This window comes from Primulina eburnea, chromosome 16, assembly GCF_022965805.1.
Source record: "Primulina eburnea isolate SZY01 chromosome 16, ASM2296580v1, whole genome shotgun sequence".
In the NCBI taxonomy this organism is placed as follows: domain Eukaryota; kingdom Viridiplantae; phylum Streptophyta; class Magnoliopsida; order Lamiales; family Gesneriaceae; genus Primulina; species Primulina eburnea.
The window spans coordinates 1,096,826-1,119,602 of NC_133116.1; the positions used below are offsets into that span (position 1 = coordinate 1,096,826).

The window sequence follows — 22,777 nt, forward strand, 5'->3', positions numbered from 1 at the left end:
CTTTGTTGATTAAAATGGTTGAGAGCCTTCTTCTGATGATTTTTCTTCATTTTGTCCATTCATCTAAGCAGTTTTACCCAACTTCCACGATCATTAGTCGTGGATAAGTTCTTCCACCACACAGGACACATTCTCAAACGGCTCAAATACTTTTTACGTCCTTGGACCTTCGTTTTTGCTGTCCCTTCAGAACTTGGGCCAAGTATACATCTAGGCTAGCAACTAGTTTTTGTGGCAATTGTTTCTCAAGAACACAAGAAAGTAAATTTGATCAAAAGTTCAATCTTTTAGTTTATTTCTTTGTTTTCTTCTTTAAATCAAAAGTAAATCTGCAAATCAAAATTGTTAAAATCTTCGCCTTCAACTAAAAAAAAATATGCAAATGAGTAACGTATCTGGTTCATTAATTAGTAAATATCCCGTTTGAAGGATAGGCCGGGTTTCCCAATTCCCCATCGGCAATTGGCAAGGTTAGTTATAGCGCCAGAAGCATGTTTCCTTGATTATGATTCCGAATGATCCTTGATTTTAAAATTATAATCTTACATTTTATTTATAATAATTTTAAAATTAAAAATATTAAAAACCAAAAAATATTTCAAGCCTTAAGATTTATAAATAAAAAACTGATAAGCAAAAATTTACTTTTCTAGATTTAAATGAATAAAAAAAGCTTAAATTTAAATATAACTTGCCAATGTATTATGTTATTCTTGATTATAACGTTAAAAAGACAGAAAGAAAGAAGAGAAAGGAAAAAAAAATCTCCGAAATTAGACTTTTTTTTAATAATAATAATAATAATAATAATAAAACAAAGATATGTTTTTAATTGTTCCGGGCTGGTGATTTTTGCGAACCAACCGTCCAATTTTAATTGGGTCTACGCAAAGCAAGAGCCCTAAAAGGCTAAACATGAAGGAATGGAAACAAGACTATCATCTATAAATTAGCATATGGGAAAAATTACTTTACTAATTTGATATAGTATTTGAATTTGTTGTGTTAAACTATGACCTAATTATCGCAGGAACGGGATTTTGACATAATTTTTAATCATAATTTTTACTTTTTTGGATATGAATTTTCATGTTAGCCATAATTTTTTTACTTGCTTTTTGTTAGATTCAATGAAATTTTCAGTTAACTAAAATATTTATTTACCATAATTACTATTTGTTTGAATGTTTTTCAAAAACATAAAATGAGATATTTGCAAAGTATGCATAGAAAACTATTTAAATAAAAAATACATCATGTAAATTTTCAAGTTGCACTTTTAGTCGTCTTTTCCACGAAATGCTAACATGACGATTAAATTGGTCACGTGGTGTCGGACATTGCTGACATGAGAATAAAATTAAAGGATTAAAATTACAAATTGGAAACTCATGTAACTAAAAATAGAAATGGTAAAGTTATAAGAAAAAAATTGTATTTATCTTGCAAGTATGTGACCCATAAGAGACATCTTGCTCAACTTTTTTTTTTTTTTTTTTGATGACGTGAGAACCTACAACTGCTATCTTTTAATGTGTATTAGATAAACATCAATAATAACACAATAGTCTACAAATCACCTAACTAGGTAAACAACATCTTGCTTAACCTTGTAGGCATTAACACGTAAAAAAATGATCTACAATTTCACTCTTTAATTAATTAAACAAGCTTATTTCCTTTATTTTTATGCCTTGCACGAACTTACAAGCTACGCATCCTTTCGACGTCGCACTTTCGTTACTCTTTGACTTGGGTCACCTCTGACCCCCCCCTCAAAAAAAAAATAATTAAAGATTATCTCTACACACACACACACACACACACACACACACACACACACACACATATATATATATATATATATATATATATATATATATATATATATATATATATATATATATTACTCACTCTCAAAGCACGAATAATCTACTTTAATTTTCTTTGGGCACTAATTCTGCAACTTTCTTTACCAAAATCCATTGAAACTTCTAATCTTTATTTACTTTTCCTTTCATTAGAGAAAAAGAATGCAATCCTACACATGCAATTCACTATAAAACAGTATTGACATTTGACTGGATACTATAAAGAGCTACACAAACACCTAAAACACACCACCCCACCCCAACAGGATATTACAGGATATGGAGAAGCTGTCTGGAGGAGCGCTGAGCCACCTGTTCATGACGGTGTTTCTCTACTGCTTCGCCAATTTCATGGTGGTTCCGGCCATCACTGACGTAACAATGGAGGCGATTTGCCCTGGAAAAGAGAAATGTTCCTTGGCCATTTATCTCACAGGAGCTCAACAAGCTGTACGTACGCACTTATATTTTGATATAGCATCAAAGCATGATGATCATATTATTCGTGATCACAAGTCCTTGAATGTGATCGATCGCCTGCAAACATAATCCACTTTTCGTTGATATTTCAACTATTAAGTCTTGATGATCATATTATTCGTGATCTTTTCTTAATTGCTCGATATCATCTAAATCTTAAAAATTTATAAATTGTTGAATTTTTTGGATTTGTTTGAAATACACACACATACATTTAAAAAAATTGAATTCTCATGCAATATTCATTTATTTGAATTTGTGGTCGTTACCTGAATTATGTAAAAGAGGAGTGTTTTGCTTATTGATTTGTTATTTTCACTTTTGGTACATTGCTTCATTATCCGGCTATTAATACTGAGGAAGTGTTTTTGCCATTTATCAATATTCATGTACGTACGCAGCAAATTCCCCTTTGATATTAATTCCTTGATATATTTATACAGTCCAGACCATGAGAATTGCCAAAGCTAGCGATGGCCTAGACAATTATTACAACATTACAAATTGTTAGCATGCATTTACTACCTATACACACACATTACCATTTTGGCATTTACGTTCGGGTGCAAAGAATTCGAAAATGGCCTCTCTTTTTGCTATTTAAATATACAGGTTGTTGCGATTAAAATCCACACCCAAAAAAGAAAATATGTGTCGATGTTCAGAGAATAACATGCTTATAATAAAGCTCCTTTAAATTTAGTTCCGATGGGGTTGATTACAGCTTGTTTCAAGAAAAAAGAATTAAGGTGGACCCACGAGATTATTAATCAAGAAATAAACATAACACAAAGAAACATTGCTTGGGAGTTGGGTTTCACTCCCCCAACTCAGGGGTAATGGATCAAGTAACTCAAATTTCTGTCACACTTTTTATTTGTTTATTTATTTCTTTGTAATTTCCCGTGTTTTGAAAAAGCAAAAGCGAATTAGAGACTTTAATTATTATTTTACGTTTCTTTTTTCTTTTATGCATATAAATAATATCTGAATATATGTAATTGCATTTCTTACAAATTAGTGTATATATATCTATATATGAATAATATTTAATTACTTAAAAAAGGATATAGTGTAGAAAATAGACGATGGATGGACTTTATTATTATATATATATGGCAGAACAGAGCATGCATGCTTTGTCGCCCATAAGCTAATGTTTTTTCATTGCTTGCTATGAAAGCCAGTGCACGAAGTATGGCGTGGAGACCGTAATGAGAACATCAAAGACATATCAAATAATTACGTGATATGACTTTTCCCAATAGTTTTACATTTTAACTTTATAAATAAATTTAAATAAACTTCGATTTTTGTTTTTTGGTAAAAAGAAATAAAGCCGCTCGCTGAATCGGGACAAAGTTAAGGGCAATAATCTGCTTTCTAAACAAAATATTAAATTTGAATTTTATATTGACAAATATATGTTGCATGCCTTCTGAAGTTACGTATGTAAATTATATAAAATGGGTGCAGATAATTGGGCTGGGATCGCTTGTGGTGATGCCATTGGTGGGGAATCTTTCTGATACTTATGGAAGAAAGGTCATGCTCACACTTCCTATGGCTCTCTCCATTTTTCCTTTAGGTATCTTCGCTTCTCTCGACTCTTGTTATGAAGTAATGGATTATAAGTTTGTTGGATTTCTTTTGAAGGAATATCTTTGTACTCGGAAAAGTTAAAAAGAAAGAAAAAAATATTCAAGATTGAATGAAAATATAAAGCAGAAAAAAGGATGAAAAACAGTAATAATAAAAGAATAAAGTGTTCAGTCAGCCCGTATTAAATAAAGAAGAAATTATGACCAGTGAACTCGCTTTGTGTATGTTGAAATACAGCTATCGTTTTAATTAAAAAAATACACAAATGATATGAATTATTTTTATTAATGTTGCATGCTTGTTATTAATGATATTCGATGAAAAATGGACTACATTAATGATGTGATTTTATTTTTGGCAGTGATATTGGGTTACGGAAGGACGAAATATTATTTTTACGGTTATTATTTGCTAAAAACTGTGATTGCCATGGCAACAGAGGGAAGCGTCCATTTTCTTGCTCTTGCATATGTGGTACGTCACTTCTCCATTTCCAGCGTCATTAAGGATATACAACACACGAAACAAGTAGCATAAATTTTGACTTTTTGTTTTTTTGTTTTCAAAAAAAAAAATACTGAAGAATTGAATTTAATATACGGCGACATGCTCCGGTTTAGTATCATATCGTTGAGCGGCTGAGATACAGATTATATCGAGAAATTTACATTTTTTTAAAAAAAGTATTTGTGTGTATGGAGTTGGTTGCAGGCAGATAATGTTTCAGAGAGAAAACGAGCTTCGGTGTTTGGGATCATATCAGGCTTTGCATCTTCGTCTTTCGTCTTTGGGAATCTATCGGCTCGATTTCTTTCCACTTCTGCTACGTTTCAAGTATTCTCCTTTTCGTAATCTATGAATATTAGGAAATCAGGCTTGATGCTACATGAAATGATATCGATAACGCTACATTTAATATGATTTTAGTAGACGAGCAAAACTAGTATTTTTTTTTAAAAAAAGTGTGGCATCTACGAATCTAATATGAAGACAAAATCTTTAAAAACGAGAAGAAAGAAATAGTATTTGTTAGATGAGTTCTTTTAAAATCTTGTGTGTACAGGTTGCTGCTGCAATGTCAGTGATAGCATTGGTGTACATGAGATTGTTTCTTCGCGAGTCATTCGGGAACAACGATAATTGTGCAAAAGCGAGCACAGAGACTGATTGTCTTCTACAAAAAGCTCCTGCAAAACAATCTAAACTTTTCAAGAACCTGTCTTTGCTTGATGATACTATTTGCTTGTTAAGGACAAGGTAGAAATATTCCTTCATTATCATTCTATCACATGCAAGGATGGGTGCCGGTTAACAGGGCAGTCTAAAAAATTTAAAATCTTATTTGTAATCGTTCTAAATCACAATTTTTTCTCTGATAAGTATTCATCATTTCTGCAGCCCCACAGTTTTCAAAAGCAGCAGTGGTTGCGTTCTTCATCAATGTTGCGGATGTTGGCCTTTATGCTTCTTTGATGGTTTGTGACATGTTTGACATGTTCCAGTGATCTAGAATATTAGATTTTATGAAGAAAAACGTCTGTAATGATCTGTTTTTTTCCTACTCAACCTCAATGTAGTACTACTTGAAGGCTCAGTTTCACTTCAACAAAGACCAATTTGCCGATCTAATGATAATTGCTGGAATCGCGGGAGCAATATCACAGGTAGCTGTTTCCCTTGTATTCATATCATTTTATTATAAACTTTTCGTGACTGTGATTCGTTTGTAAACTTTCAGCTGATTATCATGCCAATGCTAACTCCTTTCATGGGAGAAGAAAAGATGCTTTCTATAGGTCTCTTTTTCAGCTTTGCTAATGTAAGAAAATCTTTGTGCTAAACTTTACATAAATGTGACAGACAATTTACTTGAATAGCTGATAAAACTGGTTTGATTTGTTCATTGCAGATGATACTTTACAGTGTAGCATGGGCACCTTGGGTACGTTTCTTGACCTGTTTCTCAAAAATCGTGGATGAGAATTTTCCATTATGGAAAATTTGATGGATAATTTTTAAATTTCTTAAATTTCAGGTTCCTTACGCTGCAGCTATGATCTCCGTCGTAGCTACTTTTGCCCTGCCTTGCGTAGGTTCCTTATGTCTTGAATCGATGCTTAGTTTCAAGCTTTGACAAGTATCTTCTAATATTGTCGGTTAATGTGCAGTTAAGGAGCATTGCATCTAAACAAACTGGTCCAAATGAACAGGTAAATCACATAGACTTCGATGTTGGCTTATTTCATTTTAGATTCGAGTTGAAATGTTCTTTTAGAAAAAGCCATGAGATTTCGAATTCGGTTGCTTGGTTGTTTTTAGGGTAAGGCTCAAGGGTGCATTACAGGCATATGTTCCTTTGCTAGCATCGTCTCTCCAATTGCTTTCAGCCCTTTAGCAGGTAACCCGAACCATTTGGTTTTTCTATATGGGATAGTTAGACGTATATCAGCAACAATTGTCAATCATTTATTTGAGCTGCATATCTACCATAAGCTAAAGCTTTTACTTAGCAGCGCATTCAAAACCAAGAATTGGAAAACAGAGTATTTTTTGAATAGATCATACTCATACTCCAGAAGTTCGATTTCCTAAAGCATCAGTTGAGTTAGAATTCTACTAATCGAAAGCGTCGCGACTACTGAGCTTGACTCGATATTTGATGGAACGTGGTGCTCCATAACATACGAAAACCTAATCTTATCCCAAGAATTTCTTGTTTTTCTATATCAGCTTTGTTTCTATCAGACAATGCACCATTCTATTTCCCCGGATTCAGCATCATGTGCTCTGGCGTTGCTGCTGTAAGTCACTTATCAGAATTGAAAATAAAAGCCACATTTATAAAGATGTTTGCTCGGTCGGGAAAGTTAAATTATGATGAGTTGCTTGATTTGTACAGATGCTAGCTTTCATTCAAAGCACAATGATCATGCCTCCTCCTGCTGCCACTCATTGCAGCATTGATACTTCCAACCCTGCAGAGCCCCTAGTTTAAAGCTAATACTTAGCGGCTCAGATTACAGTCTAAATCTTTAGCTGCATCGATCTTTTCATGTATCGATGTGTAAATGAATGTCTATGGAATATGAACTTCATAAGCTAAAGATTTACAAATATAGAAGAAACCAAAGATAAAAAGATAGTGTGTCGAGCTATAATTTGGTTTAGGCAGTCATTTTGGTGAGATCATTATTGTTGAATACATGTAAATTTCTTAAAGGTTGTTTCATTCTCATAAAAATGAACCGTGAAAAGGGATAGTAGATAATGTAGATTCAGCGCATCATTCCATTTACTGCTTTCAATTCTTTCACAAAATTGAAAACACAAACCAATTCAAGTAAAAGGCCCGCGTGTCATTAGGGTGCGTTGCTAACCCACAAATATGCCATCACACTGTATGCATCTGCTTAGATGAACATCTATACATGTTTTGCATTATAATTATTCAACCATAAGAAACTGTCACATATCTATTTACAAGCACAATAATATACAGTTCCCCTATAGGCCGAATAAAGGTACATTTAACAGGTAAAACGGATACCTAATATGCTTTGCATAGCATATGCCACCTTTCATATGAGTGGAAATATATCATCATTGTTGTCCTCATCCATGTCAAAATACTTGAAGCCAATAGCATTCTCTCGGTCCGGGTTGAAGCTCGAATTGACATAGCATTTCATGTCATGGAAGAGATTCAAGTTATCTACCAGTTTATGAAATATATTGCACCCACAACACTGCCAAAATACAAAGGAATTCCATGGAAAGACTATTCTAAGATAAAATACTCCAGTGATCAAACCTAAATGTCTTGTTCTCTAATATGCAAGCTACTTATTAAAAAGTGCAATATGCACTTAGGCTCATGGACGGCATAGTGCATGGACGCAACTTAAGCATGTACCTAGTGACGTGCCTCAGATGATAAGATCCATATAAACTATCAAACACTAAAGTAAATACTTCTCAGCCTATCAAGGTAATTAATGACCATAATCTTTCAATTTACTTTGTATTTACAAACCCCACATTTAAGACACACTTAAAAAGCAGGCAGGCAGTTTTTTGTTTTAAAAAAGCATACAGACTCGAGGTGCGAGCTTCATCAAAAGAATGAACCTTTGATTTGTGTTGAAGCACACCGCGGGAGAACTGAGCCTCAAAGCTAGTTGCAATCACTGTAGTATTTCATGATTACTTTCATGATTACTTTCTTAAACTTAATATTCCCCCTCAACGGCCCAAATCATCTGGTCACGGGATTCTCATATTTTCTCGTCCTCTCACTAGTTTAAATTAATATACTAAGTAATGCTCGATAGATTCACTCATTATTCAATGAACGATAAATTAAATCCAATGTAGTGTCCAATATTATCCTCAAGATAACAATCTTGTTATTAATGCAAGAGTACGCAAGCTAACATTTTAAAAAAAAAAATTAAACATGAACTTTAAGGAAATGGATACCTGTACAAAGACGGTGCCATCAGTGTAGGCATGTGGATTGATGGCCCGAGTGGTACGCTGGCCACAAACATTGCAAGTAAATGCAACGCGCATTCGACGCCGTGGGGATTTTGTGAAGAGTGACCACGGGAAAGTGGACACTCGTTCCATATCCAAAACAGAATCCAACCCGACTGGAATTGATGGTCCCTCCATGCCCGATCCTGTAGTCCAACCTCTCACGTTCGCAGCACTTAAAACCAACCCCATCGCTGCATCCTACATAAACACGCAAAGCCAAATAAATCACGCCCACGAATTGAGTTTATTAAAAAAAAAGTTTCTCAGCTATGTAACAGCAGTAATTTCCTTGAATCAAAAGTTCAAGTTCCGTAAAGAAAAGGGAGCTGGAAGGGAAGTTATTATGCAAATCATAAAAATCTTCGAACAATTAGAAAAGGGAAAAATCAAAGCGCATGTACCTTGGAGAGCGTTCGATTTCTGAGAACTGGGAAGAGAGAAGAATCAGCACAATCGGACTGGGGATCGGGTTCACAGTTATTCTTACCACCGTTACTATCTGCAAGAAAACAAACAAGAAATAAAAAAAGGATCAGAGAGCTGAATAACAAAAATGAGAGAAAACACAAGGGAAAAAACACAGAGAGCTGACTTCTGGGGAAGGAGGTAAAACGGACGAGACGTCGGGTAGAAAGATGCTTCGATTTATTGGGGGAGAATATCGACAGAGAAACGGCGCCGGTGGTGGTGGTTATCGTTTCCATATCCGATGAATTATCGAATTCAGCAGGGAGAAATTTTATAATGGCGGTGAACGAGAGAAAATCGAAAGAATCGCCGTCGACAGTGATCCCACCAATCCAATTTGCTGTGCTGACCAAAAGAAAAGAAAAATAGGTTGCATAGCTTAGCTGTGAGGAGGAGATACTTTGCCTTGTTTGTGAGAAGCTGGACATTAATTTGGGCTTAGCTTAAGAACTATGTCAAGGCCTACTTTTGTTGCTCTTCAATTAAAGACCCACGTAAATAAAGCCCATTAAGGTTCTTGTCTCCTTATTTTCATACAATAAAAATTGGATCTTTGGTTCAACTTATATTGTATTAATTCAGTTATCCACCAAAATCGATTTAACTGAATTTTTTTATAGGAATGGGTAGCTGAATTAACCGATTTTTTTTAAATAAAGTATAAAAAATTAATAATTATATGAAATTTTTATTATAATAAAAAAATTATACCTAATTTTTTTATTTATAATATTTATTAAAAAAAGCCCTAGAATTATACGGGTTTCAACCTGAATTTTTTTTAAAGGAAAAATGGTTTCATCTGAACGACACCGTTTAGACATACTTTTTTAAAAACCCTAACCCCTCGTCATTCTACTTTCTTCTCGAACCCTACGTTCTCCTCCTTGCCCCATAAGAGGTTGGTATTTTTGCATTTGCCCGTTCAATTCTTCTTCTGAATTACTTGATCCCTTTTTGTCATCTGTTTTTGTGAGATACAGCGTTAAAATTCAAGTCTTTCTCAAACAAGTGCTAGATATTTTGATTGTGAGATAGGTCTCATTAAATTTATTATTCGTGCTTTGAAAATGCTGACACACTTCATGTGAATATACCTGTTGTGTCTGACCCGAAAACTGATTAGTTTGTTCTTGCTGGTCCATGGTACTGATTTAAAACGTTCGCAATCGCAGGGAGTATATTTTTTTTCCGTTGACTGTACAACCAATAGGTAGTGTTCTTTACTGTGAAATAGAGGAACCATGAGGTTGGAGAAGTGTTGGTTTTGTTCTTCTACTGTTTATCCTGGGCACGGGATTCAGTATGTTCGAAATGATGCTAAGGTTAGAGTTTTCATCCTACCTATTTCTCTCTGTATAGTTTGTTTGTTGCCAAAATTGTGGTTAAACTTGATTAAAATTTGGAGTGACTCATGGAAGATCATATCTATTAAAAATTTCATCTTTAATTTGGTTATTTGTCTCACAGTTTCACTTATGTGAAGCGTTATTAATCTCTGATGTATTTGTTTTGCTGGAATGGATCGATTGGCAGGATAATGATTGTTTTCACCTGTCTGTGAAATTGTAGATTTCTAAAATGGGAAGTGCTTGAGCGTGAGGGGAATTTTGATTACGAATTTGATATAGTTTTTATTATAATGTTTTCCTTTGATGAGAAGGCATAACTGTTATCACATTGCTTTATCTTGTTTAGTAGGCTGACATATGCAGCTAAGCTTTTGGGGATTTTGTTACAGTAATTGTACTCTGGTATGATGATCAATCAAATTTTGATTCTCAAATGTATATGAAAGAAGATTCCGTGCTTTCACTCAAAACTTGGTTACATCTAGTGTTTATTTTTAGTTTTTGTAAAATTTGAGTCCATAAATGGCCAACCTTTTGGTTATGCAGATCTTTAGGTTTTGTCGTTCTAAATGCCACAAAAACTTCAAGATGAAGAGGAACCCTCGTAAAGTAAAATGGACCAAGGCTTACAGACGGCTACATGGCAAGGACATGACTCAGGTTAGAATTGTCATCACTGTTCATTCATATCCTACTCGATTCAACTGCGACAAGCTAATATCTCTCTTTGGTGTTGTTTGAACTTATAAGGATTCAACATTTGAATTTGAGAGGAAACGCAATAGGCCCGAGAGATATGATAGGAATGTGACAGAAAATACTCTCAAGGCTATCAAGAAAATCGATAAAGTCAGAATTGATAGGGAAGCAAGGCACCACGCCAAGAGGTTCTTCCTTGCCAACCATTGAATGTTTTTGTTTTACGTCAATTTATATTTAATGGTTATTGACATGTATTACAACTTTGAACAGAATGAAGGGAAAGAAGGCCCAGTTGCAGAGAGAGGCGTCAAGGGAACTGGAACAGAGCATTCACATGGTCAAAGCGCCTGCTGTTCTCCAGCAAGATCCCTCACTCACATTACCAAAGATCAAGGTCCAAGTTTCTCAACAGAAAACCGAGGACAATCGCATGGAGGAATAATTGAATTATGCTGGCTCTCTATCTTTTTACTTATCAGATTTCCTGTTTTATGAGTGTAACGAAACTGAATCTTCCATTGAACTCTGATAATTCGATCCTTAATTATGGCTATTTGGATATTTTGTATTACAGTGTGCGCTGGGTGTTAATAGAGTGGATTAAAAAAATATGTTAACCAAAATAGGAAAACCAAGCACACTACATTGATTTCTCTAACGAGTTATGCACGAGGTTATTCAGTAATAAGGCTAAAGCTTCAAGTTCATATGTATTCTGCATTTCATTTTTGCTTTTCCATACACATAATTATGACGCTCGAGTCAAATGATGGGATTGCTCTATCTTCAGTCTCTCCCTGTACTCTTTCAGTTCTCTCTGATACCTTTCTTTGTCCTGGACTCCATAGCTTTGGTAAATCTGTGTTACAATTATACATATGATGCAAATGAATACACAGGGGACTCGGGAAATATACTTTATACAACAGTAATTAAAGTATATATTGCATCTGATACCAAATCATATATATAGATGGCCATATAGTCGTACCATTCTTTCATCAGAGGAGAGCTTGTTCCATGACTCCCCTATCATCTTTGTGAACTCCCTCTCTCTATTCGGGTATAGAGATTTCAGATGTGAATGCCTTTCTGCAAAAAAGAAGTTGTACCCGCTCCTGTTGGGTTTCGGACGGCCCGGATCTCCTGATCTTCTTCGTCTCCTCCGACCTATTTGGTTAAGCTGTTGGGTGTAGGATATGATAGTGTTGCAGGGTCGAGGAGTCAACACAGAATTACCAACAGGACAACTTGGATGATAGAGCACACCATTTAGTGTCTCCTCCCCAACTTTGATTGAAACCAGGTATCCACAATCAAATTTTCCATCAATTGTTCCCATGGCTTGGAAAGAGGAACTTGCTGTGGAGGAAATAATTAGTTACACAAGATGTATTTGTGGGATTTGTTTTCATGCTATAGGATAAAATAATTAAATCATATACATTATTGTTATAAAATATATTTTTCGAATATATAATGTAAGTTTCGATTAAAAAAATATCTGATAAAGATGACGGTCATATTCAACTTGTATACGACCAGCGTGTTAATCCTCTGTTCATTAGGCCAGTTTGAATCGGGCCGGGCTGATAGTGAAATTTAATCATATTGGGTGTGGACGACGTTAGCAATGATCATGAACTATATCCACATCAAATACGGAAATCATATTAGATTTAAGACTACATATAGCATAAACTAATTAAAAAAGAAAAAAAAATTTTCATATGTAGCCAACTTTAGCAGTACCCACAGAATATGAAACAATAACGTTTGTGGCAGAGAAATTAATTAAAAGATTTGTGGTTCCTATGTTATTTATTATCATCAACTTAGCGCTTCAATTAATGATTCCCTACGCTTCTATAGGTCCAAGATTTTCCTCTGCAGGCAATATGCAAGGACAAAAGTTTTTCTTACAAATATACATACGCATGCAATTCAAACAAATATATCTCATATTTCAAAATAAAATAAATATATCCCACTTCCCAAAAAAGTTGAATCAGTAATATATTGATTACGATTTCATGCTTCTTTTGGGTCCAATATCCATAATATGATTCACCACTGAAGAACAAGTAACAAAACTAATTAAACTTGAGAAACAAAAAATAGTGATTTTAATTTTTACCTGTTTGAGCAAGAATGGAACCTTGAAGCCTGAAGAAGTAAACCAGCTCGTAGCGATGGAGAAGAGTGAAATAATGTTTCCTTAATGCGTATGAAGAGCTGGTGGCCGTTGCCGAGAAATCGAAGACTGAACTAATTTCTCTCCATTTCTTCTCCGTCACCACCTTTTTCCCGGACAAAATCATTAAAAATTTAAAGAAGATAACTAAAAAATGTCTCTTGCATATAAACTTTTGTATTACTATGAAATGTTTTTAATAATCAGACCTTATCGTAGCCGCCTCTTTTAGTGACCTCCAAATATAGTACATGCAGATTCAACCCCTTCCCTCCAATCACAGGAACCCTTCCAAAAAAAAAATATAGATATATATTACACTTACGAGCAGATTTTCTCACTTTCATTTCATCAAATCATGTTCTGAACTAGATATAGTTTTGGGTCGTTTGCTGGAAAAATGTGACCACAAAAATTGTTGGTACTGTGAAAATCTTGTTTTAAATTTCATGTCATCGCTTTTGTTTTTTGCTGGAAAAAAAGGGTACGTACGTAAATTTGGAGCCCAGAGAGTTGTGGAAGCTTTGAAGAGTGTTCAAGAACAGTATATGATCCTTGACAACATCTTCATGGGAGGCTAAAGCAACAGGATAAGGCTTTCCCTGAACTTCATTGAAGCCAAGAATCGCTGTTTCGGGAGACATCATTCGCCGTCGCAATTCGCAAGGCAGCGGAACAATAATCGCCGGAGAATATAGAATAAAATACAAAACAATATTAGCGTAATGATTAGGAAATGGGTTGTTGGCGGGGAAGGATGAGTAAATGTAGAGGGAGAGAGGGGGCTTAAAGTAGGGTGAGAGGTGACAAAATTTGGTAGTGATAATAATGCTTAAAGCTAGAGATGACTACACGTAGGGGCACTACTCCATGATAAAATCAAGTGCTCAAATTTAGCCACATATATGTGAGATCTACTAATTTTTTTAAAATCACATATGTGTGTCAATCTTGTTCATCCAAACCATGTGGGACAGTGCCCACACATGTAGCATCGAATCAACCGTATCCAAGATGGATTGTCATTAATTTAGGGTTTTAGGACATCTGATTTACGATTTATTCCATTCTATCTATGTGGACATTGCCTCTGTGATAGGATTGATGGCCAAGATTTGCTCATGCATAATATGACCCACTTTTTTTTTTGAAATTGTATGTGTGGCAAGATCTTACCCGTTGAAATGAAGTGAAAATACTACTCACATAGATAGGATCTCATCTATCCTGATTTACTATTGTATATATTTAATTTGTTGTTCAGGATACTTGCCGGTCTGTATTTTATAAAATACTTCCTCTTGTCCAATTTTCACATTTAGTAATATATTTTTTCCTAATGAATTTTATTAACTAAGTTTTGAACAACATACGGTTTGTTTATAATTATTCTTCAATATTTTGTGTTAAAAACAAAGCAAAAACTTGTGTGAAACGGTCTCACGGTTCGTATTTTGTGAGACAGATATCTTATTTGGGTCATCCATGAAAAAAAATATTACTTTTTATGTTAAGGGTATTAATTATTATTATGAATATCAGTAGGGTTAACTTGTCTCACAGATAAAGATTCGTTAGATCATCTCACAAGAGACCTACTCTAAAAACAAATAACAATATATTTTAGAACGATGCAATATATTTTTCACAATATTGTGACGACTCTTATTGCTTGTACCCACAATTTTGCAAATCGTTTGTTTTTTATTGATTTATTATATAACTATACAGTAATATTTTTTAGATTTCATTATTCATAATTATAATTTCTGTATTTTTTATAGTTTGAGAAAAATTTCAAAACAAATTATTTTGATGATTGCATTTAATTAAATTGGATACAAGTTGAGAACCGTATTTAATGGATAGAACTTCAAATCTCAATGTATTTGCTCCGTTTAGCTCTATATATAGACATTAATTTGAACATAGGGGAAGAAGAGCTCTAAAGCTATAAATTACAATCATCAATTCCTATGTATATATATATTCGATTCGTACGTGAGTCAATTCGGTTATCTGAATTGTATTCAGGTCACATTTAAGCTTATTTTATATTAAAATTTAATCCTATCTCCCTGGTCTGGATCCCAGCGAGTCTCATTCATGAACAGATCATACTAGGTTCATAAAATTATTCGCAGAAATAAATTTATCATTCATTTTGTCGGATAGACTGAGTCTATCGAAGCTGAAACTCGTTCTTATTCCATATATATTAATAATCGAATTGGAATTTTTTTTATACAACCGGGTGCAAGGATTTTCTATATATCTCACTGAACAAAAAGCACGAATGAGATTTATGGAACTATATTTTATAGCTTGTAGTCGATGGGCCAACTTTATTTCTATACATTAAACTCCATTATATGCGATCTAATGGTGGAGAAAAAAAAAATTTAAGTGTTTGAAGATATAAGCATTGGATTACATGATACAATACACGTAATTAACAAAAAAAATTACCATTTTGATCGTATTTATTTATTTATTTTTCTATTTAGTCACTAAGCTATCACATTTCAAAATTAATCATGAGCTTGTTTATAGCAATTTTAATATTTCTTCATTGGGGCTGTTTATGTTTTAACAGTGTAACAACACCACGTCAACCCTGTATTGATTTCGCATAAGTTTTACGTCAAAAAATTATTAAAATGATGACAAAACAACGGACTAAAGCTAAAATTTAATGACGTGGAGTACAAAAATACAAAATTTTATAGCAATTTTAATTTTTTTTTTTTTTTGGAAAGGTATTCTGTATGAATCTTTAATCAATATGATGTTAAGAGAAAAGCGTAAGTAGATGCAATTACAGGGAAAGATGTCGTACCTTCAATTTCCCGACTAAATTGATTTAGGACACCTGCAGCTAAATCCAAACATTTATCACCCACCAATATTAGACGTAGCATCATCAGATGTATTGGCATAATATTTAAGTACTTCAGCTATAGATAATAGATCCTGAGACATAGGTGGTGGTGTCTGACAGAAATGTGATTGGAGGAAGAAGAGTATCTATCAGCTATGGCAGAATAAGATTCTTTTATATGTGTGTTTGGACTTGGGCTTGGAGGGTGATCACATCGGACAGCTATTTTTGGGCCCCTCAGCCCAATTCTCACTCAAGCTAATCTCCGAGGTCTGATGAACCGATATGAACTCCTGCCCCGGGTACCTAAGTTGGGCTGACTAAGCTTTTTTTGGGCTGTCGGATCAAGCTTTGTGGTTTTGTACATTCTACAGGTTTATTCTGTGTGCTTTAACACTCCTAGTATACGAATATTATTTTGCATTGCCTCATATTCTTTTGTAAATGGCTTTATTCAGAAAACCTTTGTGTGGATTCAGGAGACGGAAGAAATTTGATATTTTTATGAGATCAAACTTGAATTGTTAGAAAATGATGTTCTTTGTTATACCCTGAATGACTAATCGTGCCATGTGTGGATTTTAGGTGAAGGATCTGTAACTCGGGCATGGGGACAAGGAAATGAATCAGGCATTTTCACAAAAAAAATCAGATTGTACATAACTCGCATGTTTAACACAGAGTCGGAGTAATCCAGATTGGCCAATGCGAGTTTGAAGGATAAGAAGGCGATGTTTCAATGCTTCCATCCTTGAAATTATAGACACCAACATCTTGGTATCCAGCAACATAATCATAATTCGCCCCCGAATAATCAGTGTGTGCAATAAGTCGATGAATGGAAAGATTAAGTAAATGATTCTTGTAGGAGGCCGTTCTAAAGCAATAAATGAGAAGCGAATGAGTTTAAATATTGAAAATAGAATAAGGAAAACGGATGCATATTTACTATGCATACACCAACTTATATGCAATAAAAGCAATTAATTTATGGCATTATTAGAAGTGGGAGTTTAAACTTTAAAAGTTGGAGCAGTTGGCTGTTATTAATATTTCTGATGATCTGAAACAAAAAAGATAAGAAGAGTGCCCAGGACGTGGGTGTGATGAATGCGACATATCACTCGACAAAAAGGGATTTTTCTTTTATTTTTCATTTTCTGGGGTTCTTTGGAAAAGAGGATGAACTGAGAGAACGATGCTATGCATATTCCAAGCAATAGTTATTTTTTAAAACAGGAAAAATATATTTGTTTTGGTTAGTTTATTGACTCGTTTATTTTGGTATTGATGTACTAAATTTTGATATTTTGTCTTATTTCGTTCTAATTGTTGACATTATGATATATAAAAAAGTGTAATTTGTACTCAATTTTGGACATTTTGGGTAATCTTCTGGACCATGAGTTTTAGATGGATCTCGAATTAAACATTTATCTCATATTCAAATAGAATTCCAAAAACTAATGTCAACATCAACGTCCGCAAAAATAAAATATATAAATTTATCGTTAACATGATCTAAAATAAAAAAAATACATGTAAATTAAAGTACTAAGAATGCAAATTGGCTTTAACATGAACTTAAATGAAAAAAAAAGCATATAAATTATATATAGTACAAAAAAGGGAATTCATTATTAATATGATAAAAAATAAAAATATTTACAAGATTAAAAATATAATTATCTCAAAATTAGGCATGGTTCAGTACGGCATACTGATTTTTCCAAATAATACCGTATATCGTACCAAAAAAATGAATACCGATATCATACCAAAATTTCGGTATAACGTCATGTTGGTATACCGAAATTTCGGTATGACATAAATTACATACCGTTCTTACTAAAAAACTTCGGTATAACGAAATTTTGGTACAGTATCGATACAATACGGTATATACCGAAAATTTTAAAAAAATTTGAGTTATTCTCATCACAAAAAAGCTAAAAAGCCCAATATAAAAAATAGAATTTAAATAGTAAGTTAGCTCCACAACATTATATTATAATTTTTAAAATATATAAGAAAAATTATGTATTTCGCTATATAAAAAAATTTCGGTACCGAAATACCGAAAATTTTTGTATTCCATACCGATACCGAAAATGATACCATATCGAAATATTCGGTATACCGTTAAATTCGATCTATACGCTATTTTACGGTACAGTAAGTACGGTATATTGGAATGATCGATATTTTTTCCCACCCCTACTCAAAATCACTACTAATTACTTTGAAATGTGAAGGTTTAAAAGAGCTTGTTTTTATTATTTGCTTTGTGTTTTAGGATATTGAATTTTTCTTTACCAACCTTAATTTTTTTTTTTGTCGTGAAAAAATAGTGGTGATTTTGAAGCTCCGAATGAATAAGGTACAATAAATATACCTAGGATGCGCTACCTTTTTATATATACTTCGGTGGTGGAAGCATAGACATCCCCCACTAAATTAATCTTGTACTCGAAAAGTAACAACCGACTTGGCATGGACTTACACCAATAATAAAAGAAAAAGCAATGGAAGATCTATTGCGCCAAAAGGGAAAAAACAATGGCAAAAAGTTTCCAGTTAATATCGTGTATATCTTGTTCGCCAACCGTGTCCATATCCATATCCATCAATGAAGTGACATTCACATATTTGATATGATAAAAATATATCAAAATATTATATCCAATAGATGAATGTCATCTCATTAATAGACACGAAAATTAAAATAGATCAGCATAACAAAACTATATATATACACATATTTCGTGAATTAGGGCCTAGCTACTATAAATGGAAAAACAAAAATGAAACAAAATTATAGCCAACTTATATTTAATGTGATGCAAAAACATGTGGTAGTGTGTGTTCACTTTCGAGATCTTATACTCTCGAAGATTTGAACACATTTCGAATCAATTTTGCCCAGAGATGTTTGTATGTCCCAAATTATTTTTGGCACTCGGTTGGTTCTTAGCATCTTTTATTGTATGAGTAATAATAATTTTTTAAAAGAATTTTTGTTTCATTCCACTTTATTAATACATTTTACACATAAAATTATATACATAAACACAAATAATAATTTCTTATTTAAATTGTTTGATGTAATTCCTATTATTATATCTTATATAATTTATAAAGTGAATTAATATATTAAGGATTTCAATAAATTATGGGGAAAAAAATAGAACGTCGGCTGTGTATTAATGCCATCAAATGTGCTCGCATGGGCTTAGCTCAGTTGGTCAGCAGTAGTAAATCTTGGAACAATGACCAGGGATCGAGTCTCGCAAGCGATAGTGTGGGAGTTAAATTCCCTCCAATGAGGGGGAGCTCCTTGTGCACGGCATAGCATAAGGTCTAGCAGTTGTTGGTTGGCTGAGTCACTATGATTTATCTCCTCTCACATTCCTGTCGGGCCGGAAGTAAGAGGCGTATAAGGTGAGCGATTTAACTTTTTGAAACAATTAATGCCATCAAATGTCAAGTCATGTGACTCATGAGAGGCCACAAATCGTGACAGGTGCGATTGAGTTAGATTTTACAACACAACGGCCTTTTTGCCAAATGGGAATAAACAGCAACTCACCTTTACCATTCGATCCAGCTTTTATTATCTCCGCCTCGCCCCCCATCGTATTACTTTTTATACATGCATTTAATTAATACATAAAATAACAATATTATTTTTCGTATTTTTTATATTTATAAATTATAAAAAATTATAATTTACAACCTTATGTCATTATTCAAATTAAACATATTACTATTTATCAATTACTGTTAGACATTCCACTCAAATAATTAATAATCACATCACTTTTATTATATTCAATCTTAACTATCCAAGTAACGAACGACAGATATGTGAAACGATCTCAGAGAGTTTTATTATATCAAGTTGTATTAGAATTTTATATAAAAAAATTAATATATGAGACAATCTCATAATTTTTTTTTTTTATTTTAATTGTCTTAGGATTAGACCGAGAAATAATCATCATACAATATAAAACTGAATCTCATACTATTACAAAAGTAATAATTAGATTAATTTTTTTTCGCCAAATATAGTTTATTTTAAAAGAACGTGATAGTGAAAGTATGTATTACATCATAAAAAATACATTAAATACATTTAATATTATCTTTTCTATTTTTTTATCATCCTATTTCTATCATTAAATATATTAATTATTTGTAACAATTTTTTGTGTTCTACAATTAATTAATAAAAATAATTGATTTTTTAAAAATAAATTTATTAATATATATGTGAAATACACAAATCTAAATATACGATATATAATATAGGAAAATAAATATATACGTTTGTGTATTGAATGGCAGCAGTAAAGTGATGAGTTTTAATGCTTGTATTTCATTCAATAATAGATTTAAACTCACAATCTGACCAAAACAATTCGAGTTTTGTCTTTTATCTGATTTCAATATGTGAATTGAGTTTATGCATTTCTAGATTTGGTTCGTTATTCCAGATTAAAGTGTGTTGTCTCAGTATGTTCACAAACCTCAGCAGATCATTTATGGAAACCGCTTAGCCCTAACTTATTTCGGCTAGATGTTGATGCGGAGTTCGATATCAAGCGTAATAAATTTAGTGTGAGAGCGATAATTAGATATTCACGAGAAGTAACTAGAGGTGCACATGCTCTTATCATCTGTAATTCTGATAGTCATGTCCTTGCAGCTGAAATCCTGGCTATTCGTTGTGGTATAGATCTTTGACTACAGATGAGTGTTTCATCTGTTTGTATTTATTCTGACTCCAAGGAGGCGGTTCATGTAGTTCTCAGCTCAGATTTGGACACTGGTCCTTGTGGTGCATTGGCTCTTAAAGTTAATTCTATGTTCCTAGTGAATCATTTTGTTTCGATCAAGCATATGTATCGTTCGGCCAATTTTGTGGCACACTTTCTTGCTCATAGAACATTCAATAGCTCTTCTAATTTACTTTGACAAGATAAAAATATTCTATCTTGGCTTTTTAGTATTGTAACTCGGGACTTACCGATTTGATGTTATAAATGTTTACTTTTAAAAAAAAAATCTATTGAAGCATCAAATTATTTTTTAAAATGGCTACATTTTGAAATTATCTATATATAACACTGACAGATTATTACTGTAAACATGATAAATGTTAAATAAAATGTAATTTATATGTAGGATTAAATATTAATTTATACAAACGTCTGATCAAAAAGAGTTTTGGTGCATTTTTTTATTTACAGTTTAAAATATAAACTTTTTTAATATAGTACTATCTTATCTTTGAATTGTGTAGTTCAAATATAAATTTACACCCACCATTCAACATTATTTCACCATCACACTCATTAATTGTTCGCAGCTGCGATCACTCTCTCTGATTTACTGTAGTACACGTACAATTTACTTATTAAATAGTAACCAACCGCCCTCTTTCTTTCTCTCATCTCATGTATAACATGTAATTCTTGCAACTCGATCTAGCTAGTCTCTGTATTTCGACTTCCAAGTGTTGTGTGTAATAATTCAGTTCCGATCGTACGTATTTCTACGATTTTGAGGTTTAGAATTCATGTGGGTTTTTCAAAGGGTATTTTACAGAGTTTATTGGCATTCTGTCCACCTCCTCTTGTCCAGGTTTTGTTTATTTGCAAAATTTTTGTTTGCGGAGGAGGTGGGCATACTGCCAACTGGGTTCTGTTAGATTTTCTTTGCGAAACCCTCGTGAAATATGCTTCGCTCACACCTCAGAACACGCTCTTCATGTGTGTATCTTAGATCCATTTCTCAATCTGTTACCCCCTTTGAAAGTTTAGGTAAAGGCTTATTTTTCTCCTGATGTATATCTCCACTGTTTATTTGTCAACTAGATCTTGTCATTTCATATGATTTTTCGTCAATGTTTTGGTTGCTAATCATCTGTTTCTTTCAATTTATGTCATGCATGAATCGATTATTTTGAATATTCCATTAACTTCCTGAATAGGTTCATTCGAGCAAGAGTTTACTACAACTATCATATACGTTTCCAATAATTGGAAGGACTTCCAGCTATAGCATTTCAAGTGTGCTTCAGAACCTTGCTTCCTTCTGTACCGACAGATTCATTAAAAAATTTCATGATCCAGCATAGGTTAATTCATTAATTTCTTGACCTCAAACCATAAGATAGTTCTCAATTGAATATTTTTATATAAATGTTCATTTACGCCTTGCTTCATCGAGACAGCGATTAAAATTTTCTGTAGTTTTAAAAAAAGTATTGCAACTTTTACATGAGAGCTCTCTCTTAATAGGGGGCCCATTCTCGGTGCGCCTATCCGTGGCTCCATTCTTGATAATTTCAGCAGCTTCATTCCAAACCCACTCTCATTTTCCTCTTACGAATGACCTTCAGTCCATGGAATCGTGGCCACGTATGTATCAAATCTAAAACATAATAATGGGTTCATGCAGTAGAAGAAAAAACCAAGAAGAAATAATTGAAAGATTCAAGGAAAGTGCAGCAGCAGTAGGAGAGGAGAGATGGTATAATTGTGGTAGGGCAGGAATATTATTAGGGCAGCGGCAGCGATATATCTTATTATTTTTATTTTATTTTTATGTAAGGAAAAGAGAAGCTGCAGAGGCTCTCGAACGTATATACGTCGTAGGCTCATGATTGAAATTCTGACAA

At 33.3% G+C, this 22,777-nt stretch overlaps 4 protein-coding genes across 5 annotated transcripts; 2 read left to right on the top strand and 2 right to left on the bottom strand.

Annotated features, from left to right (window-relative positions):
- Positions 1 to 1,936: 1,936 nt before the first annotated feature.
- On the top strand, positions 1,937 to 7,702 carry LOC140817594 (uncharacterized). The gene is made up of 14 exons (XM_073177367.1): positions 1,937 to 2,321; positions 3,828 to 3,939; positions 4,315 to 4,427; positions 4,665 to 4,787; positions 5,017 to 5,210; positions 5,353 to 5,428; positions 5,531 to 5,617; positions 5,692 to 5,772; positions 5,863 to 5,895; positions 5,989 to 6,042; positions 6,122 to 6,163; positions 6,273 to 6,351; positions 6,684 to 6,754; positions 6,853 to 7,702. Exons 1-14 carry the CDS (start codon positions 2,151 to 2,153, stop codon positions 6,946 to 6,948), a joined length of 1,332 nt encoding a protein of 443 aa, XP_073033468.1. The 5' UTR covers positions 1,937 to 2,150; the 3' UTR covers positions 6,949 to 7,702.
- LOC140817251 (uncharacterized) lies at positions 7,364 to 9,388 on the bottom strand. Its single transcript, XM_073176888.1, has 4 exons — positions 9,085 to 9,388; positions 8,894 to 8,991; positions 8,433 to 8,690; positions 7,364 to 7,699 (listed from the first exon to the last, which is right to left on the bottom strand). The coding sequence occupies exons 1-4, from the start codon at positions 9,386 to 9,388 to the stop codon at positions 7,532 to 7,534; spliced, it is 828 nt and encodes a 275-aa protein (XP_073032989.1). The 3' UTR covers positions 7,364 to 7,531.
- Positions 9,389 to 9,734: 346 nt separating this feature from the next.
- LOC140817593 (probable ribosome biogenesis protein RLP24) lies at positions 9,735 to 11,585 on the top strand. Of its 2 annotated transcripts, none has more exons than XM_073177365.1 (5): positions 9,735 to 9,861; positions 10,136 to 10,285; positions 10,859 to 10,972; positions 11,063 to 11,199; positions 11,285 to 11,585. In XM_073177365.1, the coding sequence occupies exons 2-5, from the start codon at positions 10,205 to 10,207 to the stop codon at positions 11,454 to 11,456; spliced, it is 504 nt and encodes a 167-aa protein (XP_073033466.1). In that variant the 5' UTR covers positions 9,735 to 9,861; positions 10,136 to 10,204; the 3' UTR covers positions 11,457 to 11,585. The 2 variants fall into 2 exon arrangements, with proteins under 2 accessions (XP_073033466.1, XP_073033467.1); XM_073177366.1 differs by having other exon boundaries at positions 9,784 to 9,861; positions 10,174 to 10,285.
- Positions 11,586 to 11,736: 151 nt separating this feature from the next.
- Positions 11,737 to 14,466, bottom strand: LOC140817592 (high mobility group B protein 9-like). Its single transcript, XM_073177364.1, has 5 exons — positions 13,701 to 14,466; positions 13,418 to 13,496; positions 13,152 to 13,314; positions 12,006 to 12,376; positions 11,737 to 11,873 (listed from the first exon to the last, which is right to left on the bottom strand). The coding sequence occupies exons 1-5, from the start codon at positions 13,853 to 13,855 to the stop codon at positions 11,763 to 11,765; spliced, it is 879 nt and encodes a 292-aa protein (XP_073033465.1). The 5' UTR covers positions 13,856 to 14,466; the 3' UTR covers positions 11,737 to 11,762.
- Positions 14,467 to 22,777: the final 8,311 nt, after the last annotated feature.